Source organism: Bos javanicus, chromosome 29 (assembly GCF_032452875.1).
Source record: "Bos javanicus breed banteng chromosome 29, ARS-OSU_banteng_1.0, whole genome shotgun sequence".
NCBI lineage: Eukaryota > Metazoa > Chordata > Mammalia > Artiodactyla > Bovidae > Bos > Bos javanicus.
The window spans coordinates 44,111,005-44,130,939 of record NC_083896.1 but is presented as its reverse complement, the minus strand read 5'-3'; the positions used below and the strand labels follow the sequence as shown (position 1 = coordinate 44,130,939).

The 19,935-nt window shown below is 59.5% G+C and overlaps 1 protein-coding gene across 2 annotated transcripts; it reads left to right on the top strand.

Moving 5' to 3' along the window:
* The first annotated feature begins 331 nt into the window (after positions 1-331).
* Positions 332-19,935, top strand: LTBP3 (latent transforming growth factor beta binding protein 3). Of its 2 annotated transcripts, none has more exons than XM_061406941.1 (28): positions 332-1,156; positions 3,998-4,327; positions 4,563-4,687; positions 4,860-4,965; positions 5,150-5,242; positions 5,378-5,500; positions 5,986-6,144; positions 6,235-6,420; positions 6,966-6,982; positions 7,059-7,131; positions 7,310-7,399; positions 9,223-9,348; positions 9,433-9,564; positions 9,702-9,830; positions 10,069-10,191; positions 10,411-10,533; positions 13,233-13,355; positions 13,590-13,709; positions 16,897-17,025; positions 17,323-17,490; positions 17,673-17,756; positions 18,059-18,187; positions 18,291-18,428; positions 18,523-18,663; positions 18,809-18,970; positions 19,070-19,150; positions 19,234-19,365; positions 19,516-19,935. In XM_061406941.1, the coding sequence occupies exons 1-28, from the start codon at positions 835-837 to the stop codon at positions 19,665-19,667; spliced, it is 3,816 nt and encodes a 1,271-aa protein (XP_061262925.1). In that variant the 5' UTR covers positions 332-834; the 3' UTR covers positions 19,668-19,935. The 2 variants fall into 2 exon arrangements, with proteins under 2 accessions (XP_061262925.1, XP_061262924.1); XM_061406940.1 differs by having other exon boundaries at positions 4,485-4,687.

The window sequence follows — 19,935 nt, the reverse complement described above, 5'->3', positions numbered from 1 at the left end:
GCCCTGGGTTCCAGCCCCACCTGGCCTCCTACCAGCCGCGCGACCCCCGGGCCCGGCCCATCTTCCGCCTCCAGCCTCGGTTTCCCACTTGGATGCTACGGGGCGGAGGTGGGCGCTGGCCTCCCGGCCCCGCCCGGAGGAATCCGGCGGGGCGGCCAGCGGTCCCAGGTGAGGGCTCGCTGGAGCGGGCCCAGCGCGGCGGCGGCGGGTTCCGGCGGGGCGGGCATCTGGGGCGGGGACCGCCCCCCCTAGCCTCCACCCGCCCGCACACCCTCGCTCCCCCAGGCGGCAGCGACGACGCTTTAAACAGAAAAAAACTGTCTCCCTGGCCCGGGGCCAGCGTCCCAGCCCCCCTCGCCGCCGCCGCGCCGCGCTCCAGCCAGGGAAAACAACTGCTCACTTCTCCCTGCGTCCGCCCCGCGCGCTCCCTGCTTCCCGGCGGCCGCGGGAGCCCAGCCCGGCCGGGGGAGGCGCGGAGCGGGCCGGCCGCCCGGCCTTCCTCTCCCCTCGCTCCTCCTCTCCGCCTCAACTTGCTCCGGCCTCCTCGCTCCGGCCTCACGTTTGGGCCTCCGCAGGCCCCCGGCCCCGGCTCGTGGCTGGGCTCCTTCCCGGGGCGGTGGAAGTTTCTGGGCTCCCCGCGGTCCAGCCTCCATCTCTCTGCCTCTCACTGGGCCCGCGCCCGCGCCTGCAGTCCCCTCCACGCGCGCTTCCTCCCATCCTGTCCCTCGCTGCCCTCTCTGCGCCTCTCCCGGGGCTCCCGGCTTGCTTATCCCCCTCGGGCGTCGGGACCATCGCCCCCGCCCGGGCGCGCCCCCCCGGGTCCTGCGGCCCCGGATGCCCGGGCCCCGTGGGGCTGCTGGCGGCCTGGCCCCTGAGATGCGCGGGGCGGGGGCGGCGGGGCTGCTGGCGCTGCTGCTGCTGCTGCTGCTGGGCCCGGGCGGCGGGGCCGAGGGGGGGCCGGCGGGCGAGAGGGGCGCTGGCGGGGGCGGGGCGCTGGCCCGCGAGCGCTTCAAGGTGGTCTTTGCGCCGGTGATCTGCAAGCGGACCTGTCTCAAGGGCCAGTGTCGGGACAGTTGTCAGAAGGGCTCCAACATGACGCTCATCGGAGAGAACGGCCACAGCACCGACACGCTCACGGGCTCCGGCTTCCGCGTGGGTGAGGGCCGGGGGCGCGGGCGGGGGGCGCGGGGAAGGCCAGCTCCCGGAGCCCACGTGGGAGACATGGCAGCGGAGGCCTTGTGACCCTGGCGACCGTGGGTTCAGAGAGCGGAACCGGAGGGCCGCGGGCCCCAGGGGCTTCAGGGGTCTTGGGAGGCTGGAGTGCTGGGGTCGCGGTTGGGAGGGCTGCGTGGAAGCCTGGACTTCACAGCTTCGGGTTGGGGTTGAGGCCTAAGGTGTGGGGTCATGCTGGTGCCCTGGATGGCACAGGCTTCTAGGAAAGTGCTGGGTTCTGAGAGGGAGTCGAGGTCGACAGGCAGGGGCTTTTGCGGGGATGCCAGCTGGCCCAGGTCTCAGAGAAGGGTTAAGTATTCCCCCTAGAAACAGACTCGGTGAAAGAAACAGGAAAAGTCTTTAAAAAATGTCTCAAGTAGGGCCTGCCAGCGGTAGACACCTGCATTCCCTGGGAGGAGGAGCCAAGCTCAGGCTGGGAGTGAGGGAATTAGTTACTGGCGAGGTCTTAGAGGGGAGGGGCGTTGAGGCCTAACAAGTGGGGCACAGGCCTGGAGGTAGGGGCTGGCTTGGATCCTCGGTCTCTCCTTTTCCTGATGCCCCATCTGTGCTTCCCCCAGAAGCTCGGAACAGTTCCGCCTCAGAGTCTACCCCCAACTCCCCAAACCCTGAAAACTCCTCCTGGTCCTGGAGCCCACCCTTCTCCCAACATTGCTCTTCAAAGGGCCAGGCCTGGGGCTCAGCGCTCCTCCCCCAGGGCCCTGTGGGCCAGGCTGGGGGAGGTGTCCCAGCAGTAATTACCCTCCTGGACAGGGTAATTAGGCTAGGCCCACGATGGCACCAGCAAAACAGCCCCTCTCACACACTCCTATACTCACATAGCCACTACAGATCTGAGGAACCCCACAGATGTGGCTCACGCTTCTCATAAGATGTGTGCACGCGTGCTTACACATGGCATACACGCAGGGGTATGCCCGGGCTTTGGGCTGGCACACTGGGCTCAAGTACAGGTTTCTTTGTGTTATCTTGGGTGCACGTCTGCAGTGACTATGGGAGTGTTTATGTAAGCCTGTGTTGGTGTCAGAATGAGTCTGTGCATGTGTGTGTGTGATGAGATGACTGTGCATGTGAGTGTCCCTGGGCCCGGCCTCCCAAGCCCCCGGCCATCCTGCCCAGGCTGCTGTCTCCATCCGTGCTGCCCACATCCCTCAGGCTCGGTGCCCAGGCCACAGTGGGCGGGTGTCACTGGGAGGTCACCCTCACCACTGTGGGTGACTCACTGGGAGGCAGGAAGGAGAGGATCCTGCCTCCCCCAGCCCAGGACACACCCCTTCTGCCCTGAGAATCTGGCCCCCAGAGGCCAAGCAGGATGGGCTGGGCTGGGCTGGGCTGGGCTGCTCGTAGCCAGGCCCCGGTGGCCTTGCATGTGGGCCATCCCTCTGAGGCCCTCCAGGTGTCCAGGGGGCAGCACCCCTACTTCCCCATCCTGGCAAGTGAGGGCAGTCCTGGGGGAGGGGCCGGAGAGGGGCTGGGCTTGGTGGACAAGCACAGGTCCCCAAGGCTGGATTTCAGATGTGAGTGTGGGACAGACAGACAGACATCCCATCAGCTCCCTGAATTCACTCCTTCATTCATTCCCCCAGCACCTCCTCTGGCACCCAGAGCTGAGGCAGAGGGTGGGTGGGATGTGAGGAAGGGCTCTCCTCCTGGGGGAGGGGCTGGAAGGATATGATGTGAATATGCACAGATGGGGACTAGGCTCTGAGTGGGCAGAAATGGCATGGGTCAAGGCAGGGAAGCAGAAGACGTGGCACGTTTGTAGGAAACAGGAGATGAGTCCTGGAGCGTAGGGTGCACATGGAAAGAGCAGACGGGGATGGGCCGAAAGACGGTTCCTTCTGGGCCACGGAGAGCAGGCAGGGAAGCTAGCTGGGAGCAGGGCTGTGACTGAGCCGGAGCTTTACCCGAGGCAAGTTTCTCTGAGGGTGCTTGGGACGTGGACAGGCAGGGGAGGGGCAGGGGGCATGGGGAGGAGGGAAGATGGATTATGAGACATTACAGAGGCCAGAACTGGCTGGGGTGGGAGCAGGGGAGACTGGAGCCTCAAGACTCAGTTACGAATGACCGGGCAGGCAGGGATCCCAGTGGTGGTCCAAGGCCAAGAAGAGGTGGGGAGGCAGAATGCTGATTTCTGACAGGGTCCCCTGGGTGGAGTTGCTTAAGAGAGGTCCCAGCGGAGTACAGCTCAAGTTGGCAGTGGTGAGGTGCGGGCCCTGGGATGGCTGAACAGAGGGAGGGAGAGCCCAGAGGGGGCTGAGTCAGGGGAAGGACTGAGGGGCAAGGAGGAGGCACCAGATAGAGACTGGGTGTCCAGGAAAGGCCCAAGGGGAGGGAAAGGCTAGTCCATCACCATCATCAGCTGCTGCTGCTGCTTATTAAATACGCTCTGTGCACTGGGCACTGTGCAGAGTTTTGGACAGGCCTTGCTTCATTTAATAGATGGGACCGCCCTACAGATGAGGACACAGGCCTGGGAGGGGAAGTCAGTCGCTCAGGGTCACGCAGCTGGCACAGGGTCTCCTAGCTAGGATGCAAGTTCAAGATGCCAGTGGCCCCTAGGGTATAAGGATGTTGGGGGACCTAGAGGGTAGCATGTGTGTGTATCTGATGTGTTACTAAGGCCAGCTTCCCAGGGAGGACAGAACCAGTGGGTGGCTTGGAAGTAGGGAGGAGGGGAAAGAAGAGACAGGATGTGGGTGAGGGACTGGGTCTGGGCGCTGGCCACAGGGGTCTGCCTGGGCCCTGACCCACCTCTCCTCCCCAGTGGTGTGCCCCCTGCCCTGTATGAACGGCGGCCAGTGCTCCTCGCGAAACCAGTGCCTGTGTCCCCCGGACTTCACGGGTCGCTTCTGCCAGGTGCCGGCTGGAGGAGCTGGCGGAGGCGCTGGCGGCTCAGGCCCTGGGCTTGGCCGGGCCGGGGCCCTGTCCACGGGTGCGCTGCCGCCCCTGGCTCCAGAAGGCGAGTCTGTGGCCAGCAAGCACGCCATGTACGCGGTCCAGGTGATCGCCGATCCGCCAGGGCCCGGGGAGGGGCCTCCTGCCCAGCATGCGACCTTCCTGGTGCCCCTCGGGCCAGGACAGATCTCAGCGGAAGGTACCAGGCAACGGGCAGACCCCGGGAGGCCGAGGTGGGCGGGCACTGGCCGGGGTGGGCAGGACCCGGGCGGGGCCAGCCCTGGAGGAGCTCCTCGCCACCACCTGCCATCCGGCGCTGCGGGGCAGCCCTGAAGCCGCCGTGCCCCGCCCCCCAGTGCAGGCCCCGCCCCCCGTGGTGAACGTGCGCGTCCACCACCCGGCCGAGGCCTCAGTCCAAGTGCACCGCATTGAAGGGCCCAACGCCGAGGGCCCGGCCCCCTCCCAGCACCTGCTGCCGCACCCCAAGCCCGCGCATCCCCGGCCACCCACCCAGAAGCCCCTGGGCCGTTGCTTCCAGGACACGCTGCCCAAGCAACCAGTGAGTGAACCCACAGATGCCTCTCAGGGCCGCCCTGTTCCAATCCACCGGGTTTGCTCAAAACTGGAGGGTGTCCTGCAGGTTGAGTGGGGGGAGGAGGAAAAGGGCCCGAGGAGGGAGGCCAGGTGAGGGCTGGGCAGCCTGTCACCCCTGTCCACACTCCTCTCCCTAGTGTGGCAGCAACCCCCTCCCGGGCCTCACCAAGCAGGAAGACTGCTGCGGGAGCATCGGCACCGCTTGGGGCCAGAGCAAGTGCCACAAGTGCCCCCAGCTGCAGTGTGAGTGCCCTGGCTCGGTGAGATCTCTGCCCTCCCCACGGGGCACACCCTCACCCAGCCCCTCCCATCCCTGCAGCTGGATGCCACCCGGATCCCCTCAGTACCCCACTCCCCCACCCAGTGCGGTCTCTTCCCTCTCTGCAGCCCCCGTGTCCTCTCCTGCCATGCTCTCCTCTCTCCACAGACACAGGGGTGCAGAAGCCAGGGCCTGTACGTGGGGAGATGGGCACTGACTGCCCCCAGGGCTACAAGAGGCTCAACAGCACACACTGCCAGGGTATGGGCCAGTTGTCACTGGGGAGGGGGGAAGGGAGGAGGTGGGGCTGGGGTAGAACCCTGAGGTTCCTGGAGCAGATCGCTGTCACCTTGTGGCCCCAGCCTGGAGGGACCAAACTCTCACTTATTACCGCAGACATCAATGAGTGCGCGATGCCAGGCATGTGTCGCCATGGTGACTGCCTCAACAACCCTGGTTCCTATCGCTGTGTCTGCCCACCTGGCCATAGCTTGGGCCCCTCCCGCACACAGTGCATTGGTGAGACTCGGGGGTCCTTGGAGGTCACCAAGTATGGGTGGAGGGTAAGGCTCCAAACAGTAAGGATCAGAGGTCACAGAGGTCAGAGTGGGGTCAAGGGTTGACTGCTAGAGGAGCAAGATCTAAAACAGATGGGGTCAGGGATCAGTGGGTTCAGGAGTTGCATGAGATCTGGAGTAAGAGGTCACATGGGGTCAGGGGTTATGAGAAGGCAGTGTCATATGAGACCAGGGGCTTGATGAGTGGGAGGGATCAAGTCTAGAGCAGCTAGAATCAGGGCTCAATGGGTTCAGAGGTCACAGAAGTTTCAGGTATTACATGAGGTCAGAATAATACAGGTTTCAGGGGTCAAATGAATTCAGGGTCAGGGACAACACGAGAATCAAGGCCTCCTGTGCCAGAGAGGTGAGGTCTGGGGCAGCTGGGAAGAGGGGCGTGGGCAGCGTTCAGGCCCAGATGCCCATGCCCATCACTGGCCCCTGCAGCGGACAAGCCGGAAGAGAAGAGCCTGTGTTTCCGCCTGGTGAGCCCTGAACACCAGTGCCAGCACCCCCTGACCACACGCCTCACCCGCCAACTCTGCTGCTGCAGTGTCGGCAAGGCCTGGGGTGCCAGGTGCCAGCGCTGCCCAGCTGATGGCACTGGTGAGCCAGGGGCCTTTGAGGCTGGGGGGCTGTCTGTGAGCCTGCTTCTCCAGGAAGGGCTCACTTGCCTGCCTCTTGCTCTGGCCACAGCTGCCTTCAAGGAGATCTGCCCAGCTGGGAAGGGGTACCACATCCTCACCTCCCACCAGACGCTCACCATTCAGGGCGAAAGTGACTTTTCCCTTTTCCTGCACCCGGATGGGCCACCCAAGCCCCAGCAGCTGCCCGAGAGCCCCAGCCGGGCACCACCACCTGAGGACACAGAGGAAGAGAGAGGTCTGGCCCGATCCCTCCTGTTTCCTGACAGTTGCAGAACCCCTAGGTCTGACACCTTGACCTTTGACCCACAGGACCCAAGTCTAACCTCTAGCTCCTAATCCCAGACTAGCATTGGCCCCCGGAGCTGACACTCTGACCCCTAACCAGTGTTGTAACTAAGCCCAGGATGTCACCCCTGAGCCACGGGATTTGATCATTTATTGCCCTCCAGGTTCAATCCTCTGACACCAAGACACTTTTGATTTCCAGATCAGGACACTAATGCAGCTCAAATGCTGCCTCTAGATCTGACCCTCTGACCCCTGACTCAGGGATTTGACCCTGGCTATAAGCTCCCAAGCTGAGGACCTTGTCCAGCCATCGCTTCACTGACCTGTGATGAAAACATTCCCAGACATCAGGATCTAATCCTTGATGCTTGACCCAGAGACATGATCGTTGAACTCTCAGGGACTCTGACCACACATGTCCAACTGCCAATCCCAGACTTGACTCCCTTCTCCCAGCCCAACACTTAATGGCCCCATCTTCTTCCCTTCTAGGGGTGAGCACAGACTCAGTGAGTATGAGAACTCAGGTGGGAGGGGCGGGGAGGCCGAGGAGACACAGAGGGTTCACGCTGCTGTCGCCCGCAGCCAGTGATTGAAGAGCAGTCAGCGCAGCAGAGCCACCCGACTGTCACCGTATCTCCTGCCCGGCCCTACCCGGGTGAGCTGGGCCCTGTAGGGACCAGTCCTCAAGGGCTGTCACTGACGGGGAAGTTCACAGCTTAGGCACCAGGGGGCGGTGCAGCTGGGTGTGGAGTTGCCGGCCCCCTGACCTGCGGGGAGAGGGGCGGCGCTCTCAGCCTCCTCACCCGCTGATGGTCGTGTGCTGCTGCCCGCAGAGCTGATCTCCTGGCCCCCGCCGCCCCAGTTCCTGCCCGACTTGCCCCCGTCCCGCAGTGCGGTGGAAATCGCCCCTACTCAAGTCACAGGTAAGACCCGCCCACCTAGGTCACGACCCAGGTAAGCCACGCCCCCAACTTAGAGTTTCTCCTCCCTCACCCCTTCCAATCCTTCCGGAGGGCTGACACCCTCAAGGGCTTACTGTATGCCAGACCCTGGGCTGGGGGCTGGGGAAGCCTCGGCGTGCAACACTCTGAGACGCCACTCTGCCCTCAGCTGATCCGGGTGGTGTGATGGTCAGGCCAGTCTGAAGGCATTCACAGTCAGTGAATATTTATGGAGCACCTACTATGCGCAGGCACTGTTTAGGTGCTGAGGACACAGAAATAAACAAAACAGACAAAAATTCCCTGTCCTTGTGGAATAGACAGACAGCAAACAGATCAATGAGTCCAAATCTAGTGTGTCTCATAAGGGCTGTGCAAAAGTAAATCAGAGAAGAAGGAAGGAAGTCTGGGTGTTTGATCATATGTAGAATGGCGATGAGAGAAGCCTTTCTGAACAGAGCTTTTAAGAGTGTTAGAAATTAACGACAAAATGTGGGAAAGAAATGGGCTAGCAGGTTGGGGAAAAGGACATTCCAGTTTGGGCAGAAGTTTGGGCAAAGGCATGGAAACATGAAACCCTGGTTTCATGGAGAAGAGAGAAACCACACATAGATCAGTGTTTCTGAACTAGGAGAGGGCCAGCTCAGGGAGCTTTAAGAGGCTTGGATTTGATCCCAAAGGCTGTGGGAAGTGTCTGCATGGTTTGGGGCATCATAATAATTGCTAGCTATGGCTGAACAGTTGCCCTGGGCCAGGCACTGACTGGAGAGTTTTACATACTAAATACCATTTAACTTTCTTGACCTCTGTGAAGTGGGCACGGCTAGCCTCATTTTCCAGATGAGAAAACTGAGGCTAAGAGAGGTTCAGTAGCTGATCCCAGGTCACACAGTTGAGCCGGATTCAAGCCCATGTCTGGTTGGACTCCAGCCACAAGGAAGCCACCAACCCAATTGAAAACTGGAGGCTAGATGAGCTCCTAGTGGAAGGTGGCTGCCCAGGAAATCTGCACAGGCTGGGATAACCCAGTGACAGCCTGGGGGCTGTGGGAATGTGGAGAAAGAGGCACTTGGGGACACTTATCAGAGGACGGGGTGTTAAGGAGACTAGGGAGAGTCACTCTAAGCAGAGAGAACAGCCTGCAAGAGCCCCCTGGCCAGGTGTGTTTGGGAAGGAGTGGAGTTCAGCCGCCAGGGCTTCCTGGGGCTTCCTAGGGCAGGGTTCAGGGGAGGGGCCACAAGGAGGAAGAGGTGGGAGGCAGGGAGTACTGTGAATACTAGGAAAGAAGGTAAGGAGGCTTCCTGAGTCTGATCACCTGTTCCAGCCAGGGTTCCCAGGAAACTAGCTCCTGCCTGCCTTGAGAGGGGGAGGAAAACTTCTGGAATTGGGGGGAGGTGGGCAGGTCTCTAAGGCAAGGGGTGTTGGTTCGCTTGTCTGGAGGATATTGGTGTGATTGAGGCGACAGAGTTTGAGGTGTTGAGGTGACTGGAGTCAGAGTATAGTAAGTGGAGAGAGAAGTATCAAGGGTCCTGAACTTGAGGAGGTGGGGATCCCAGGGATCTGGGATCATGGTTTGGGGCTACTTGGGGTTGTGATTTTGCGGTTATCTGTGATGGAGGTGTAGGGAATCCTAGGATGGGGGGCATGGCTGTATGGAGATCTGAACTCATAGTGCGACCAGGCTCAGTTATCGGCGTCGAGAGTGATGGGGTGTCCAGTTCTTCCCTGGGAATGTGGCAGAAAGTGACTGCTCCCTGCCTGCCCCCTCTGACCTGCCGCCGTTTTCCCCCGGGCGCCCCCCGCAGAGACGGACGAGTGCCGACTGAACCAGAACATCTGTGGCCACGGAGAGTGCGTCCCGGGACCCTCGGACTATTCCTGCCATTGCAATCCCGGCTACCGGTCGCATCCGCAGCACCGCTACTGCGTGGGTGAGCGTGGAGAGTGGGTGGCGCAGCGGCGGCCCTGGCTCCCGACCGTCGTGTGACGTCTCCCCACCCGCGCGCCCTTCTCAGACGTGAACGAATGCGAGGCGGAGCCTTGCGGCGCCGGGCGGGGCATCTGCATGAACACCGGCGGTTCCTACAACTGCCACTGCAACCGAGGCTACCGCCTGCACGTCGGCGCCGGGGGGCGCTCTTGCGTGGGTGAGCACGGAGTGGCCGGGGGCGTGGCCGGGGCCGGGGGCGGGCCCGGGGATCGGCGGACCCGAGGGGCTCTCCCGACCGCATGTCATCCCCTCCGCCGCCTTGCATTCCCCTCGCGCCCCCTTCCTCCCTCTCAGACCTGAACGAGTGCGCAAAGCCCCACCTGTGCGGCGACGGCGGCTTCTGCATCAACTTTCCGGGACACTACAAGTGCAACTGCTACCCCGGCTACCGGCTTAAAGCCTCCAGACCGCCCGTGTGCGAAGGTGGGGAAGACCCATCCGGACCGACGCGGGTCCTCAGCGGTGCCTCGGCCTAGGGTGGGGGCGGAGGGCCTCACTCCCGTCTCTGCCCACCCCTGGGCCTCTCGGAGGTTTCGGACTGGAACCCAGAGGGCCCGCTTCGCCTGGTCGATCCGTGACAGAGGGAGGCCCTGCCGAGGCCCCTGAGCACCTGGCCGGCAATGTTGTCCCCAGACAAGTCTTCTTCCTTCCTACTGCGCAGACATCGACGAGTGCCGAGACCCTAGCACCTGCCCGGATAGCAAATGCGAGAACAAACCTGGGAGCTTCAAGTGCATTGCCTGTCTGCCAGGCTACCGCAGCCAGGGGGGCGGGGCCTGCCGCGGTGAGCATGAGGCTGGGGCCCGGGTGGGGAGGGGCTTCGATCACAAGAGGACGGGGCCCTTCGGGAGTTGCCCCGGTGATGGGGCGGGGCTATTGGCGTGGGAGTCGGCTCCAGAACCCGGCTTCCACACCCCCCCCAATTCTGGAAGGAGGGTCTCCCATCCCCTCACAGTACCTCGTCCAGTGGGGCGGGGTCCGAGGCGAGCCTTCTCCGCCGCAGATGTAAACGAGTGCGCTGAGGGCAACCCCTGCTCTCCCGGCTGGTGCGAGAACCTTCCGGGCTCCTTCCGCTGCACGTGCGCCCAGGGCTATGCGCCCGCGCAGGACGGCCGCAGTTGCCTGGGTGAGCGACAGCCCTCCCCGCCCTGCGTCCCTCCACCTACTCGAGCGTCGAAGTTGGGGACCGGGTTACTCCATCTGTCGGCCGGGAGACAGCTAATTCGCAGGCACCTTCCCTTCACTGACCCACTCACTCACTTTCTCCGCAACCTGACGGAGGAGGGGGCCGCGGAATTTCTAGGTAGGAAGGATCTTAGGAGGCAAGGCTTGGAGCTGCGTTTGCAAAGCAGTTACTTGAATATGGAGTGGAAGAGATATAAAAGAAAGGGGGTGTCAGTAGTCCTCTCCCCCCACCGACAATAATGTTTCTTATGCATCAGGAGATGGGCTGAGGGATGAGAGTCAGAGAAACTGGAGAACCATGGACACCGACTGTGGAGCGCAGGGCTGTCGGCCTCAATGGAGTCTGGGTGTTTCTGGGAAACCTCAGGGGGACTGGGAGAAGAGGAGGCGTGAGTTGTCTTAAAGGATCAACAGGAGTTAGCCAAGCAAAGAAAGGAGAGAGGGAAGAGTATGCCAGGCTCTGTGAACACCAGCACAGAGTGTACAGGGAAAGTAAGGTGTAAGTAGGGGGTGGGGCTGAGGCTGGCTGGTGAGGGGCAGGCCCCCACCTCCTGAAGGGCCCACCTAAGCCCTGCCCAGGAGGTTGAGCTTCGCCCTGAAGGTATTAGGAGGCACCTGAAGCATTTTAAGGGGAAGAATGACATTTGCTATTTGTTCTAGAAAGTTCCCTGATGCCCATTGTGCAGAGGACTGGAGGTCTGGTGGAGACTCAGGACAGAGACAGTGGTGGATGTGATAATAGTGGCCTCAAAGATGGTCATAAGACAGTGTGATATTAGAGAAATATTAAAACGAGTTACCTGGGCTTGTTAACTGGATGTCAAGGCGAAGGAGAGAGAGGAGTAAGGGGTCTCCAGGTTTCTAGTTTGGGTGACTCAGTGGGTGCTGTTCACTGGGATAGGGTCCCTGGGGTGAGGCGTGTTTGAGAAGGAAGACATTAAGTTTCCTGTTGGATAGCTGAGTGTGTGGTCCCTGTGGGTCTCTCAGCTGGTGATTCCCACAGAGGGCCGGCGGTATAGATTGGAAGCCTTGGGCCAGACACACCCAGTTGCGACTGTGGGCTGTAGAGCTGGGGGGTGCACACTAGGGGAGCTGTGGAGCCGTGGGGTGCACACTAGGGGAGCTGTGGAGCCTCGGGGTGCACACTAGGGGAGCTGTGGAGCCTCGGGGTGCACACTAGGGGAGCTGTGGAGCCGTGGGGTGCGCACTAGGGGAGATGTGGAGCCGTGGGGTGCACACTAGGGGAGCTGTGGAGCTGTGGGGTGCAGTCAAGGAGGGTGAGTCCAGTGAGCGGAGCATGGTGGACACTGCCAGGTCGGCAGAAGGCAGGGGGATAGGAGCGGGAGACGGGGGAACGGGGGGCCTGGGGGGCCGGTTGGGGAGGGCAGGCATCGAGGGCAGAGGAGGATGCGCTAAATGCAGTAGAGAGGTCCTTGTAACTAAGAACTAACCAGGGAGATGAGAAGGCGGCCTTAGCAGGGTAGCTTCTGTGTCCTGAGGAGAGGCCAGAAGACGGAGGCAGCAGGTGAGGAAGAGCGAGTGGGGTGGAGGCTGTGGGCTGAGGAGAACGGCACAAGTTTGGACCTGCTGAAGGGCATGGGGCTCCCTAGGCCTCCCCGGTGTCAAGGCCTGAGAGGAGGAGGAGAGAGTGGTGCGGCCATGCAGAGGATCTAGCCCAGCTGAAGGCCACAGGGAGTGGAGTGGCCCGGGGTGCTCCGCGTGGTGGCCAGCCTCAGCCGCACTCAGCACCCAGCATCCTGAGAAGCAGGCGAGGGCTCTGGCTTTGCCACAGCAGAGGGGAGGCAGGAGAGGTGTTCAGGGGCCCTTGGGGAGAGGAGGTGAGGAGGGGCCTGGAGAGCAGCAGCGGAGGCAGTGCGAAAGGAGCCGAGTCTGAGACGCCGGGGCCTGGAGATGGCGGGGCAGCTCCCAGTCCCTTGTACTGAGAGCAAGTGACTGGCGTTGAAGTGGAGGTCGCAGACACTGAGGGAAGGACTCTTGGATCAGAGGCTGGGCCTGGCTGGCCAAATGGATGTTGAAAACGCCCAGGATGGAGAGGGAGAGAAAGGGAAAGGGAGAGCACTAGGGAGGTGGGTGCTGATGGCAATAGAGAGGTGGGAGGCCGGGGTGGGGTTCAGGTGTCCTTCAGGAAGTGCGGGGTTTGGAAGGGGTCTGGGGTGTGGGCGACTACCAGCTCCCCCCAGAAAGGACTGCACAGAAGCGTGCTCTCAGAGCCAAGTCCCTTTACTGCACAAGCGGGAGAAATTATTCTGTGAGACTGAAGATATAGGGGAGCTTACTTATAAAGGGAGCCCTGGCAGTGGGGGAGGGGCGGGAGCAGCCACCAGAGCAGCTGGGGCCATGAACCCGGGGCAGAAGGCGAGGATTGTTTGGTGAGGGTGGACGAAGGATGGGGAGGCCTGAGCTCTTTGGAACCAGAAATGGCCCAGGGTTCCTGCCAGCACCTGGCCTGGTCATTAGGGCACGGTGTGCCACACAGGGGCGGGGTGAGGGGCCCATGCTTGTCTCCAGCTCCACCTGCCTCAGCTCTGGTGCTCCAGGCTGTGGGCAGGAGTGGGAAGAGGGGAGCAGAGACACAGGACCACCCCGTCCTAGCCCTCTGATGGCCCCTGTGCCCCACAGATGTGGACGAGTGTGAGGCTGGGGACGTGTGCGACAACGGCATCTGTGCCAACACGCCAGGCTCCTTCCAGTGTCAGTGCCTCTCTGGCTACCATCTGTCAAGGGACCGGAGCCGCTGCGAGGGTGAGGGGAGACCTCAAGCTGGGGGGCTGACCTGTTCCCCCCTGTCCCAGACCTTCACTGCCCAGGCCCCAACCCCAGGGGCTACTGTGAGCAAGCCCACCACTCCATGGCCAGCCCCCATCCAGATCCAAGATAGGCCATAGGGTGTGGGCCCTACCCAGGGCTCTTCGGAAGCCTTAGGCTGTGAGAGTGGGCTTTGTCCCTGAGATTCTCCACCCCTTTGATTCCCTACAGACATCAATGAGTGTGACTTCCCTGCAGCCTGCATTGGGGGTGATTGCATCAACACCAATGGCTCCTATCGATGTCTCTGTCCCCAGGGGCATCGGCTGGTAGGCGGCCGGAAATGCCAAGGTATGGGGGGATTGGCTGAGAACTCCCAAGGAGCAATGGCAGCAAGCAGTCATCTCCTAGACACACTGTTGATCTGTCTTTCCATCCATCCATCCACCCACTCATTCATCTTACTCTTTCACAGAAAATAATATAACAGTAATAATGACAGTAATTAGATGATGCTTATTACTATGTGCCAACTCACCCCTCAATGCATTCATCCAATAAGAGTTTCAGTTCAGTTCAGTTCAGTTGCTCAGTCGTGTCCGACTCTTTGCAACCCCATGAATCGCAGCACGCCAGGCCTCCCTGTCCATCACCAACTCCTGGAATTCACCCAGACTCATGTCCATCGAGTTGGTGATGCCATCCAGCCATCTCATCCTCTGTTGTCCCGTTCTCCTCCTGCCCCCAATCCCTCCCAGCATCAGAGTCTTTCCCAATGAGTCAGTTCTTTGCATGAGGTGGCCAAAGTATTGGAGTTTCAGCTTTAGCATCAGTCCTTCCAAAGAACACCCAGGACTGATCTCCTTTACAATGGACTGGTTGGATCTCCTCACAGTCCAAGGGACTTTCAAGAGTCTTCTCCAACACCACAGTTTAAAAGCATCAGTTCTTCAGCGCTCAGCTTTCTTCACAGTCCAACTCTCACATCCATACATGACTACTGGAAAAACCGTAGCCTTGACTAGACGGACCTTTGTTGGCAAAGTAATGTCTCTGCTTTTGAATATGCTATCTAGGTTGGTCATAACTTTCCTTCCAAGGAGTAAGCGTCTTTTAATTTCATGGCTGCTGTCACCATCTGTAGTGATTTTGGAGCCCCCCAAAATAAAGTCTGACACTGTTTCCCCATCTATTTCCCAAGAAGTGATGGGACCAGATGCCATGATGTTCGTTTTCTGAATGTTGAGCTTTAAGCCAACTTTTTCACTCTCCTCTTTTACTTTCATCAAGAGGCTTTTGAGTTCCTCTTCACTTTCTGCCATAAGGGTGGTGTCATCTGCATATCTGAGGTTATTGATATTTCTCCTGGCAATCTTGATTCCAGCTTGTGCTTCTTCCAGCCCAGCATTTGTCATGATGTACTCTGCATAGAAGTTAAATAAGCAGGGTGACAATATACAGCCTTGACATACTCCTTTTCCTATTTGGAACCAGTCTGTTGTTCCACGTCCAGTTCTAACTACTGCTTCCTGACCTGCATATAGGTTTCTCAAGAAGCAGGTCAGGTGGTCTGGTATTCCCATCTCTTTCAGAATTTTCCACAGTTTATTGTGATCCACACAGTCAAAGGCTTTGGCATAGTCAATAAAGCAGAAATAGATGTTTTTCTGGAACTCTCTTCCTTTTTCCATGATCCAGCACATGTTGGCAATTTGATCTCTGGTTCCTCTGTCTTTTCTAAAACCAGCTTGAACATCTGGAAGTTCACGGTTCACCTATTGCTGAAGCCTGGCTTGGAGAATTTTGAGCATTACTTTACTAGCGTGTGAGATGAATACAATTGTGCAGCAGTTTGAGCATTCTTTGGCATTGCCTTTCTTTGGGATTGGAATGAAAACTGACCTTTTCCAGTCCTGTGGCCACTGCTGAGTTTTCCAAATTTGCTGACATATTGAGTGCAGCACTTTCACAGCATCATCTTTCAGGATTTGAAATAGCTCAACTGGAATTCCATCACCTCCACTGGCTTTGTAGTGATGCTTTCTAAGGCCCACTTGACTTCTCATTCCAGGATATCTGGCTCTAGGTGAGTGATCACACCATCGTGATTATCTTGGTCATGAAGATCTTTTTCGTACAGTTCTTCTGTGTATTCTTGCCACCTCTTCTTAATATCTTCTGCTTCTGTTAGGTCCATACCATTTCTGTCCTTTATCGAGCCCATCTTTGCATGAAATGTTCCCTTGGTATCTCTAATTTTCTTGAAGAGATCTCTAGTCTTTCCCATTCTGTTGTTTTCCTCTATTTCTTTGCATTGATCGCTGAGGAAGGCTTTCTTATCTCTCCTTGCTATTCTTTGGAACTCTGCATTCAGATGCTTATATCTTTCCTTTTCTCCTTTGCTTTTCGCTTCTCTTCTTTTCACAGCTATTTGTAAGGCCTCCCCAGACAGTCATTTTGCTTTTTTGCATTTCTTTTCCATGGGGATGGTCTTGATCCCTGTCGCCTGTACAGTGTCACGAATCTCCATCCATAGTTCATCAGGCACTCTATCACATCTAGTCGCTTAAATCTATTTCTCATTTCCATTGTATAATCATAAGGGATTTGATGTAGGTCATACCTGAATGGTATAGTGGTTTTCCCTATTTTCTTCAATTTAAGTCTGAATTTGGCAATAAGGAGTTCATGATCTGAGACACAGTCAGCTCCCGGTCTTGTTTTTGCTGACTGTATAGAGCTTCTCCATCTTTTGCTGCAAAGAATATAATCAATCTGATTTCGGTGTTGACCATCTGGTGATGTCCATGTGTAGAGTCTTCTCTTGTGTTGTTGGAAGAGGGTGTTTGCTATGACCAATTTACTGAACACCTAATATTTGCCAGGTTCTATGCTATATGCTAGATACTGAGCAATAACCCAGGGTTCCTTGCTAGGAAGACAGTCTCCCCTAGGAAGGAGCCCTGGGTAAATTGATTCTTACAATTCAGAGTGCTAAGTGCCAAAAGAGGTCTGGACTAGTGATTAATTGCAACTGAGAAGTGACAGTTGTATTGGAACTTGAAGTATAAACAGGCTTCCCTAAAGCATAAGTAGATTCCCTAAGCAGAGAAAAACAAAGGATGGTATTTACCAGGCCCAAAGAAGAGTATTTGCAAAGCACAGAGATCAGGAAGCAGAGCTAGTTGTGTTTTTAGGGAGAGTAGATACCTTGGCCTAGACATAGAGCTGAGGGTGTTAGTGGTTTAGAGCAAAGGGTGATGAGACAAAGATACTGGGAGAGCAAACTGAACCCCCAGATGCTGAGCTGAGAGCTAGGGCTTCATTCTGTTAGCGCTTGTGAAGAACAGTGCACTGAATGTGTATACATCGACCCCTGTGCACAGACCCACACGAGTGGCTTTCCTGTTGTGTGTGCTTTGAAGTCAAAGTGGAAATTCAGGTTCTCGGCTTGTGTGAGGCCCTTGAGGCCCACCCCCAGGGAGAGAGGGGCTGGTTTCCCTCTGAGTGATTCTTTCTGCTCTTCTCCCCCCTGAAGACATAGATGAGTGCAGCCAGGACCCAGGCCTGTGCCTTCCCCATGGGGCCTGCGAGAACCTGCAGGGCTCCTACGTTTGCATCTGTGATGAGGGCTTCACACCCACCCAGGACCAACATGGCTGTGAGGGTGAGTGCCCTCTCGGCTCCCTCCTCAGTCTAGACGCTGCAGCTGGGACTCAGAGTTGGACCTGGTCCCACCCTCTGGACTATGAGGAACAGGAAGAAATTTCTTTTGCCTGGGAGACCCTGGCGGGACCAGACCTGTCAGGCGGCCCCTGAATGCCACACTGAGGATGGAGCTTGGCTTTCACGTGGCAGCTCCAGGAGCCAGGCGATGTGGGGGCACAGAGGGCGGAGGTTGGTGGGCAGTGTGGACAGGCAAGGACACAGTGCCAGACCCTGAGCTGCTCTCCCCTCCCCTCAGAGGTGGAGCAGCCCCACCACAAGAAGGAGTGCTACCTTAACTTCGATGATACCGTGTTCTGTGACAGTGTTCTGGCCACCAACGTCACCCAGCAGGAGTGCTGCTGCTCGCTGGGGGCTGGCTGGGGAGACCACTGCGAGATCTATCCCTGCCCAGTCTACAGCTCAGGTCAGGAGCCGGGCAGGCCTCTCCCCTTTCCAGAACCTCAGTTTCTTCATTTGGGGCCGGACTGGGGAAGAGGGCCCCTTCCTGAGTTGGTGGGAAATGAGGCCAGAGCTCTGGCCCTATGGCCAGGACGTACGTGCTCAATCCTGCTCTTTTCCTTCCCCATGGCCACTGTCTCCCTGTAGCTGAGTTCCACAGCCTCTGCCCAGACGGGAAGGGCTATACCCAGGACAACAACATTGTCAACTATGGCATCCCAGCCCACCGTGGTAAGCCCCAACATGGCTCCGCCCACCTGGCTCGCCCCGCTCTGCCCTCCGGTTTGGACCACCCCATCCCTCCAGTGCTTGCTTGTCAATTGCGGGTACTGGGATAAGGCCCGCCCACTCTCTCACCGACTGCCCCGCCCCTCTCCCAAGCCCCGCCCTATCGCCTTAAGTAGGCGTTGGGAAAAGGCCATAGCAGACTTTTCGCCTTTCCACGGTAAGCGCCACCCCCACGTCCTCTGCTGCGGGGCCTCAGAGGCCCGGCAGGTAGAGGGTGCGGTCGCCCACGGCCTGTCGCTCTGCAGACATCGATGAATGCATATTGTTTGGGGCGGAGATATGCAAGGAGGGCAAGTGCGTGAACACGCAGCCCGGCTACGAGTGCTATTGCCAGCACGGATTCTACTACGACTCGAACCTGCTGGAATGCGTGGGTGAGTGCAGCTGCCCCCGTGGCCGTGGGAAAGCAGCCAGGAGACACGCAAAACCACCCGACTGCAGGCCGGTTCCTACCACTCGCGCTTTTCCTCCCCTCAGACGTGGACGAGTGTTTGGACGAGTCTAATTGCCGGAACGGAGTGTGTGAGAATACGCGCGGTGGTTACCGCTGTGCCTGCACTCCCCCGGCCGAGTACAGCCCGGTGCAGCGCCAGTGTCTGAGCCCAGAAGAGATGGGTGAGGCCCGGGTCGGTCCTCTGGGGAAACGGGAGAGAGGCTAGCCGAGCCAAGCTGTGATTTCCACCCCGACCCATCCACTTGCTGCCCGCAGACGTGGACGAGTGCCAGGACCCCACAGCCTGCCGCCCTGGCCGGTGTGTCAACCTGCCCGGCTCCTACCGCTGCGAGTGCCGCCCGCCCTGGGTACCCGGACCCTCAGGCCGCGACTGCCAGCGCCCCGAGAGCCCGGCCGGTAAGGGCGAGGGTCATCTTGGGCTCTCCAGAACACTGTGTGCCCCGTGGAGGCCCGGGGCCGTCGTTCCCACGAGGGTGGATTGGAGCGGGGGAGGGCGGCCCCTGCTTTGGGCTCCTCCCTGACGCCGGGTCCCCCTCCGCAGAGCGTGCCCCGGAGCGGCGGGACGTGTGCTGGGGCCAGCGCGGAGATGACGGCATGTGTGCGGGGCCCCTGGCCGGGCCCGCCCTCACCTTCGATGACTGCTGCTGTCGCCAGGGTCGAGGTTGGGGAGCCCAGTGCCGTCCGTGCCCGCCGCGCGGCGCTGGTGAGCATGCCCGAGAGGGGTTGGCCCGGAGGGAATTTGGGGGCCGAGCCGAAGTGAATCAAAGCCATTGACTGCTGATCGCCCCCCTGCCCCTCTCAGGGTCCCAGTGTCCGACGTCGCAGAGTGAAAGTAATTCTTTCTGGGACACGAGCCCCCTGCTGCTGGGGAAGCCCGCCAGAGGTGAGTGTAGCTGGAGGGACAGAGGCGGGTCCGCGGCCATCGCCGGGGGCAGTGTTGACGTCTCATTCTCTCGGCCCGCGCAGAAGAGGACAGCTCAGAGGAGGATTCGGACGAGTGTCGCTGCGTGAGTGGTCGCTGTGTGCCGCGGCCGGGCGGCGCAGTGTGCGAGTGTCCTGGCGGTTTCCAGCTGGACGCGTCCCGCGCCCGCTGCGTCGGTGAGCCGCGCCGAGGGGGCGGGGCCAGAGGGCATGTGGGCGGGGCGGGGCGGGGTCAGGCCCTGCAGAAGCTCGGCTCGGACCAGAAACCAAGGGGTCGCACAGCTTTGGCGCCCTCTTAAAGTCCTCACTTGTCACCCCCACTTCCAGACATCGATGAGTGCCGAGAGCTGAACCAGCGCGGGTTACTATGTAAGACCGAGCGCTGCGTGAACACGAGCGGTTCCTACCGCTGCGTCTGCAAAGCTGGCTTCGCGCGCAGCCGCACGCATGGAGCCTGCGTGCCCCAGCGACGCCGCTGACACCACCCTCGGTCTGGACCTTCGCAATCACCGAGGGGTTTCTGCCCAGCAATTGGGGCGAGCTCGGCCTCTCGCTGGTGCCCCGACTCGGGGCTCGGACCCAGGGACCCTTCGGGCCCGTAGACCCCTTCCCCGCGCCCCATGTTCCAAGGGCGCCCCTGCCGGTTCCGCCTGGCTCACAGGCAGATGTTGGGTCTGTCTGGCGCTGCCGGCCTTCCTTCCAGAGGGCATTTCCCCAGAAACTGATAAATCAGATCGTTTCTCTTTA